The 8116-nt window shown below is 34.7% G+C and overlaps 2 protein-coding genes across 3 annotated transcripts in view; one reads left to right on the plus strand and one right to left on the minus strand.

Moving 5' to 3' along the window:
• Window positions 1–1289: 1289 nt before the first annotated feature.
• Window positions 1290–6130, minus strand: LOC100638212 (palmitoyltransferase AKR1-like). Of its 2 annotated transcripts, none has more exons than XM_019995989.1 (17): window positions 6041–6130; window positions 5884–5974; window positions 5303–5463; window positions 4573–4682; window positions 4461–4520; window positions 4287–4359; window positions 4157–4230; window positions 3986–4093; window positions 3418–3752; window positions 3292–3364; window positions 3179–3245; window positions 3053–3121; window positions 2739–2916; window positions 1766–1812; window positions 1647–1721; window positions 1513–1598; window positions 1290–1458 (listed from the first exon to the last, which is right to left on the minus strand). In XM_019995989.1, exons 1-17 carry the CDS (start codon window positions 6050–6052, stop codon window positions 1350–1352), a joined length of 1728 nt encoding a protein of 575 aa, XP_019851548.1. In that variant the 5' UTR covers window positions 6053–6130; the 3' UTR covers window positions 1290–1349. The 2 variants fall into 2 exon arrangements, with proteins under 2 accessions (XP_019851548.1, XP_019851547.1); XM_019995988.1 differs by having other exon boundaries at window positions 6035–6103.
• A 42-nt stretch (window positions 6131–6172) lies between these two features.
• The window catches only part of LOC100638340 (mitogen-activated protein kinase kinase kinase kinase 5-like), a 13519-nt gene continuing 11575 nt past the window's right edge, over window positions 6173–8116 (plus strand). The window contains exons 1-2 of the mRNA XM_019995977.1: window positions 6173–6302; window positions 6437–6548. Of these exons, the coding sequence (XP_019851536.1) occupies window positions 6438–6548 (111 nt within the window). The 5' untranslated portion in view covers window positions 6173–6302; window position 6437. The remainder of the gene's footprint in view (window positions 6303–6436; window positions 6549–8116) is intronic.

An 8116-nucleotide genomic window follows, 5' to 3' on the forward strand; every position in this document is an offset into this window, starting at 1 on the left:
TCGTTATACATATGCTATAACTGGAGTTAATGAATTAGGAGAAGGAATACCTCATAAAGCTACTTTCTCCTATCAGAGAGGTATAGCTACAATAATTGAATATATGATTAATTGTATTGTTACTCAGTTCCTAGATCAGCTAATGAAAATACTGTTTTTCTAAAATTTAGTTATACACAAAACATTTTGACTATTGTTGAGTTCAATATACTGGTAAGATAGAGGGCCTTTCTAGACTAGTCATGCACTGTGGCTTGAACTGGTTCCACAATGAATGCATGTGCATCAAGTGATTTCACACAATCTTCTCATGATACTAGAGCATTCTATCCAGCTGCCATTGGTTTTTAATGAATGAGCATTTAAATCACATATGGAGAAGATAATGTGGATGCATTGAAGCAAAATATGCATCACTGCATCAGGTGTGGAATGACCCAATGCCCAAAAGTGCTAGTGTATAGAAAGGCCTTTTTTGTATTAATTCACAAGCTCCTCTATTAGGTAATGCTAGAGTGCACTGGTGAAGCCCCTAATAGTGCTACAGTTACTATACATTGTAATGATACTGGTAGTATATATAGTAGCTCTTATATAATAAAGCATACTAAACAACGAAATAATATAACAGGATTAATATCAGTCCATCAGCATCAACAGTGTAATATCAGTATTGTATTTAGTAATGAGGCTGGTAGTAGTGAACCATTTATACTAGCATTTGGTGAGTTATATGCACATTATGTTTATAGTACATATCAAGTATTACATTAACAGATACATCACAACTTTATCCCAATATCACTACAACTACTGCTACTCAATCATCCCCTACTATCACAACTGATATAGTTGTTATGTGGTCAACGAGTACAGTCATATTACTAATGATATGTCTCATTTCATCAGCTTGTTTTATTATTATATACATGAGGAAAGCTAGTAAGCATTTTAATTTACAATCATTATATTATTTATTACTTACAGGGAGTATCTCATTGCAACAACAAAGGGTGCTTACTGCATCTAATGAAGCATACCAGTTTAACAGCCTAATGATTAATAATAATCCAGCTTATGAAGACATAGGAAGAAGCAGAGCAGAAGCCTTCATTAATAATGAACCAACTTATGATGAAATAGCAAAATCATAACAATCCAGGATTACAAATTCAACTTTTTAACTATTTTTGAAATCACAGTCAGTAAATGCTTAATTTTTTGACATTCTCCTTTTGCCTTGGTTTCATTTTATTTCTTTATAACATTAGTTGTTGTTGTTGATGATAATAATAATAATGATAATAATAATAATAATAATAATAATTCACATCAATGTTAATATTATGTCAAACCATAAATGTATTTGAACTGAATTCCTGTTTCTTGTGACGGCCGTTAAAAAAGAAAGTCTTTATATTTCTAAGTCGAGTCACAACTGACAATTTCTGTCTGTCTCTATAATAATAATGTATTAAGAGCAATTAGGGTATTAGTGAACTAAATTAGTACCTTTTTCGACCAAAAGCTGCCAATCCTTTAGAATCAAAATAAGTTGTTTCCTTTGCTGAAATGATAGACAGCTGGTATAAAAGATTCTGTACAATAAAATGGTGAGACAGTAGTCTATAAATAGTTTCTTTTACCATCATTCCAAATAATCCGGTCAGAAAATTGCATAACATTAAAAATATGAGAAACTTTTCATGTACCATTGCATACTATTAGAAATAATTACATTCACTGTTATTATGCTAATACTAACCTTTAAAAAGACCCAGGGGTCATATGTACCAGACAATAAAGCAAGAACTAAAATTAAAAGAAATTCAATTACACAAGTAGCAATACTGTGTTTCAAGTACTAAAAATAATTAACAATATCAGAAACCATTATTATTGTAAAGATGCTTTAATTTTAAAAATTGCTTGGCATCAGAGTTTTCCACAAAACATGCTACATGAGCTAAACAGCATGAGTTTCACGAGCTCACAAGTAGTACATGTATCTTTAAAAATTTATAAAAAATCGAATTTTGATGAGAATCCACTCAACCTTTCTATACAACATAAGTACATGTACATGTAAATGTATCCAAAAAATTATTAAAATGTAGAAATTTCACCTAGCCATTACTGACAAATTTGGCCAAAGGCCCTGTACAGGGAATTCAGCCTAATCTTACAGTGGCTTTAAAAATTCTATTTTTGATTGGAATTAGCTCAAAATTTCTATGCAACAAAAGAACATGCATATGAATCAGAAAATTATAAAATTGGAAAATTTTCTATTAGCTGTACTATAATAAATGACGTTAAATTTAAAATGTACTACAGTCAAACCTCTCTAAAACGAACCCCTAATTAGCGGACACCTCTCTATAACGTACAGTTGCTCTTGTCCTGGCCATAAGGCTATTGGGTAGTGTATAAAAGAACATCTATATAGCGGAACCTCTCTATTCTGTATAACATATGAGATTTACTGTCCCCACACATCTACACGTGTACAAATTAACCTCCAACGGACAAACACGGCCCACGCAAAGGACTTTCTAATTAACGCACATCAAAATATGGCAAATTTTCTGGTTTGATTAGCATGGGATAACCTCCAATTTAAGGACACTTCCGTATAAGGACAGTGATGGCTGGCCCATAGGTGTCTGTCTTAGAAAGGTTTGACTGTATACCAAAATCTTGTTAGAAACCCTGCTTGCCATACAATACTCACTTACTTGAGCAACCTCCTCGAACAAACAGGAAGTTGTCCAGAGAGAGAAGGAAGAGGAATATTACAAACGTGTGATGATTATTAGCTCCAATGCACATCTTGAGCCATAGACAATGATGATCAAAATTATTACAGCAACGTGAACAGAGCTTGCAGTGTTTAGCCATCTCAGGTATTACAATCTATATAGCATAAAACAGAGGACATCAAAATCAAATTATAATTTAAAATTTGCCACTTTATATATGAGAGAGTAAAATCTATGAACTATTGATATCCCTCAAATTTTGCTACCAAGAAATATTATGCTTTCAGTACCTCACATTCAGTACAAAATGAGTATTGTATTCCAGAGCCTCTTTCCTGTCCAGCTACATCAACAATAGTCTATAAAGCAAGATAGTAACATTTAATAATAATAATAAGAGATCTTAATGAGCTTACCAATGGACGACCATCTTCACTTCTCTTGCCAACATATTCGAATCCTGGATCAGTATACTCTAGTTTCCTAAATTGAAATGAGCTGAAAATTGACGCACACAATTAAGACAAACCAGAATAAATAAATGATTCCAATATAGTCAAAAGCAATAATGATGAACCAGTACCAGTTATCAGGCCATAGACCTATAAAATAAAACATAATAATAATAATAATAAACAAGTAATCTGTTACATACGGGGCCAAACAAGAGTAAAGTAGCATATTACTGTTATGGTAAGTCCTGCTAGAAAGGCACCCATTGGGGCTGGATTCTGTAAACCGGAATCAGTTGGTAGTCGGTGATTATTCAAAGGAGCAAAGAAACCAAATATAACTATTGCTAGAGCAAGGGGAATGGAGACTGATAGATATGGTATGAGAGTGAAGAGTACAGCTGCTAGTGTTAGAGCTGAGCCAGGAAGAAAGAATACAAAATACCAAGTAAGAGTGTCATAGCTTGGCATTAGAGAGCGACCAGCCGTTAGCTGCTCTGTTGTCCATAATGACATCTGTAGTGCAAACTCCTTGAATCTGGAGAGAGAGAGAGAGACAAGTGGTGAAAGGAAAAAATTAAGAGAATGACAAGAGACAAAATGTCATTGAGCTTTGTACAAAAAGTAAGATTTTCATATCCAACTACAGTGGCAGATCTAAGTAAGGGTTCCACAAGTAGGAGTGTCAACAAATTAAAATAGTTAACTATTAATTCTTATTAAAGTGAGGGTTGGGCCCCTGATCAACCACTGAAATATTAATAGTATTACTTGTCTGTTCCTCCATGCAAAGCATGCTGCACTGGTGTCATTCCATTACCATCCTTTGACAGCAACAGGTTCTTCTTAGAAGATAATATAAGATGTCTTGCTATTGACCTAAAAAATTTTTCATTGCAGTAACTGTAGTATCATTTTATGATGTACGGTACATGAATATACCTTGATCCATTCTTTGCTGCCACAGCCAATGGAGTTGTCCCATATACGTTAGCAGCGTTGACATCACCACACCTCTATACAATTAAAAATAATAAGGTAGCATATTATGTAAAAAATCATTCATTCATACTCCATTCTTCAAGAGATATGTCACACATTGCATATGAGAATTCCATACTGCAAGATGCAATGGAGTGTAATCACTTGATGAAATGGTCAGCAAAGAGATATGCAGAATAAATAGGGCAGACAAAAAGGAGGGAAAGAGATTAAGGAATCATAAACTAAAAAAAATTAAACTTACTCGTTATCTTTTGCATCATATGCAAGATTACAGTTAACATGGAGATAGTGCATGGTATGGCTGCAGAAATAAGGACATTATTATTGTGAGGACGAGCACAAGTTATACTCACACAGCTCCTACAGTAGCAGCATAATGCATTAATGTCCTTCCATAGGAATCTCTTGAAATCATATTAGAACCACACTGATTGAATGCATGAACAGCATACAGGCTACCACTCTGATGAGAATGAAATAAAAAATGTAAATTCATCCAATAATATTTAAGCAGCTCATAACTGCATGACGTTATGACTAATGAGTGATTATAAGCAAGAGTGAAAGATTGATCACTGAGGTACAACAAGGAATGCAAGATTAAATGATATATAATTAACACTCTGTCATACCATGAATCAATGACTTTAGGTGTTCATATTTTATTATTTGCATGTTCATTTGCATGTAGAGTTACATGTACATGCATAACATCCATATGTACAATAAATCATAATACTAGTCTAGAGCATGTGTTGTAATAGATAGCATGGAACAAGAAATATATTAAAGTCACCAATGAGGACAGATGTTTCAGATTACCTTGGGCTCAACTCTTTCGTTAAAAGTCTAGCAAATAAAAGGTACATGTATAAGCTAGAGCTAAGGTATAGCAAGCATTTATGTGGCTAATCTGATAGACTCTCATTACAAAAGGAGTTCCTACTACATGCAAGTAACAAGATACATGTACATGTATTACTCCAATTAACGAGGTTCATTTAGAAACAATAATACAGCAGAAATAAAAGATATACATTACATTAATGCGTCATGTTTGTGTTTTATAATTAGTTTCAATACCTGACAAGCTAACATGACAGGAGTCTTCCCATCTTTAGTTGTCACTTCTATGTCAGCTCCATGTTTAGCTAGTAACTGAATAAGTGGACTATATCCTCTATTGGCTGCTACCTGTATAGGCAACAGGCCATTCTGATTAGGTACCGAGAGAAGAGACAAATCTAGATAAAGCAATTATTTTTATGATTATTAATACTTATTAACACCAATTAACAGCTAACTAATCAATTCATATTACTGAGCCACACCTCTCAAATGAGCCACACCTTCTTCTTCAAAATTACTTTCAGTTTACACTCATGTTGTAACAGATAATTATTTTCATAATTCTACACTTTTCACAAAAGTGTAACTCCTTTGCAGTTTGGCATTAGTGTCACTTATCTACTCTAACATCTACCACTAAGCACACTAAGCATTTTAGTGGCTTGTTTGTGCCACTTAGCAAATTAAAATCAATAAACTGATTAATGCTCAGCATAACCTGGGCTCTGTAGGCAATAGACAATTTCGTCTCTCTCTCTCTCTCTCTAATGATTGTTTTATGCCAATTTTTGGTCAGCCATAGTTTCTGCTCTTACCTTGTAGCAGTGTATTGTCAACGAGATCAATGTTTGTATTATTGACTGAGCCTAGGAGTTGAAAGAAAGCATGATTCCCTCCACTCATATCCTAAAAGAAACCAAATTACAATGTAAAGACTTGTTTTTATTTTAATAAATTAAAATGTACCTGTACCTGTTCTTCCATTAAAATGACATGATACCACAATTGTTCTTTTTATCCGCTCATAGTCTAGAGAGATCACGTGAATACCTCCTCAGATCAGCTAGTCTCCTTCTTCTTCATAGCCCTCCATCCTTCTCTCTCACTCTGTTCGTTTTGTCTTTCTTCCCTTGGTCTGTGCACGGCCAGTAGGCTAGTGTTCACTCTGTTCTGACTCTCATTGCCGTCTTGTGGACTCACTCGCTGACGAGAGAGACAGAGGACAAGACTCAAGGTATGGCACTAATGATATTTTGTCTGGATTCATGCTTCCTGAGTTGGTTTTGTTTCTGTTATAGCACCGTCTGTTTCTCTGCCCTATTATACCCTCTTATTCTCACTCTTTCTCACCCTCTCCCTGTCTAGCAGTATGGCTATCAGTCCTGATGGTATCCTTCCTAATATCTCAAGGAAGAATCCTGAGAGAGACTTTGAATTGGTCAAGCAAATTGGATCTGGGACGTACGGTGAAGTGTACAAGGTGAGTGGGAAGGGAGAGAGTGAGTGTGTTTGTGTGTGGGTAAGGTACATGTACATAGTTTCCTAATGTTTTTAAATCTAATAATGTCTCCTGTTCCTATTTGTTTTTGTGTGTCTGAGCTAACAGATGTTGTGGCATGCAACATAAACTTTTCATTCATTTTGGAAACTTTATCGATCAATTTGGAGCCTGCCACACATACACACACACACACACACACACACACACACACAATGTACATGTACAAGCAGTTTTAATGTTTTTATACATTTAATCCTAGGTGTACATGTATGTATGAATATTGTGTACTGTGTAATAATACACTTGATACATGTACACTTCAATTGTAGTGTCCACCTGTTTATGAACAATAATTCTAATGCATATGTACTGTACCCACGTATTTTATTATGTGTACTATTGTATCTTAGTATTATTCGTTAAACTATTAAATTTGGCTCGAGTCTGTTATTGTGATGTGGTTTGATTTCATGATGGAAGTGACTGGATGCTGTATAATAAATGTAGCACTTGCATCCTCTCTATATCCCTCAATCTTCCCTCCCTCCTCTCTCTCTTACACACACTCTATTTCTGTATCTCAGTCCCTCTGTCTCTCTCTCCCCTTCCTCTCTTACTTCCTTGTACATATTTTAATGTCCTTTTTCCTTGTACATGTACATGGGTATGTCTCTGCTTTATTTAGCCATTTTGTTCTATTTAGTTTCCACACATATTTACTCTTTCTTGTCCTGGTTATTGTTGAGAGATACAATGAGAGACACGTGGTCAGTAATGGCTGTCTTGTTGTTTTTATATCCTAAAAGAAACACTAAGCAGAACTGAAGAGAGATCACGGCAAGCTTTGGTTCCCGTTTCCTTATTTGGAAATATTTCCTTTTCTTTACATGTGCTCATTTCCGTCATTGTTTTTGACATGATCCGTTCGTAGAGTGAGAGTGTATTGTAAGACCATGTCATTCATTCACTGACAAATGTTTGAGATTTTATTTACCAACACACATTATGCCACTCTCCATTCACTTGCACATGTGTATGATAAACAGCAGCAATCCTGATGAGATTTGTTACAACTGAGGTGTCAACCTTACTGATATTGTTTTTTTGCGTGTGAGTGAGTGTTTTTTGCTTCAGTTTCCCTCTTGGTTTTCATACACAACATGTACAGTGTACTCGCATCTTCATTTTGACGGTACACACATATTGACTTTATTGCATGTATGTACATGCATCCACCACCTCTATTGCTAATTGGTGTAAATCTATTTACTAGCTGTACTTGTGTACTTATGCATGTACACAATCTACAGTACATGTACTTTCTTTAAGTGCTACTCTTGGGAGCATGTTTTTGTCTTAAAGATCATATTCCTCTAGTTCCTTAAACCTCCTCTTCCTTTTAGTGCTCTCTTTCTCTCCCTCCTCTCTCTCTCTCTCTCTCTTTGTCTGTCTGTCTCTCTTTTTCTCTTCATGTTTGCTGAGTCAGTTATGTTATAACACATTGATAATATTTTATGTTTTATTATTATTATTATTATTATTATTAT

Source organism: Amphimedon queenslandica, unplaced genomic scaffold (genome assembly GCF_000090795.2).
Source record: "Amphimedon queenslandica unplaced genomic scaffold, v1.1 AMPQUscaffold_13426, whole genome shotgun sequence".
In the NCBI taxonomy this organism is placed as follows: domain Eukaryota; kingdom Metazoa; phylum Porifera; class Demospongiae; order Haplosclerida; family Niphatidae; genus Amphimedon; species Amphimedon queenslandica.

Excerpts from the sequence above, each read along its gene's own strand:
- LOC100638212 (XM_019995988.1), bottom strand. Across the intron at positions 4,521-4,572 it reads GCTGCTACTGTAGGAGCTGT|CCATACCATGCACTATCTCC; the intron begins GTGAGTATAACT and ends TTATTTCTGCAG. Across the intron at positions 3,753-3,985 it reads TTGCATGGAGGAACAGACAA|ATTCAAGGAGTTTGCACTAC; the intron begins GTAATACTATTA and ends CTCTCTCTCCAG.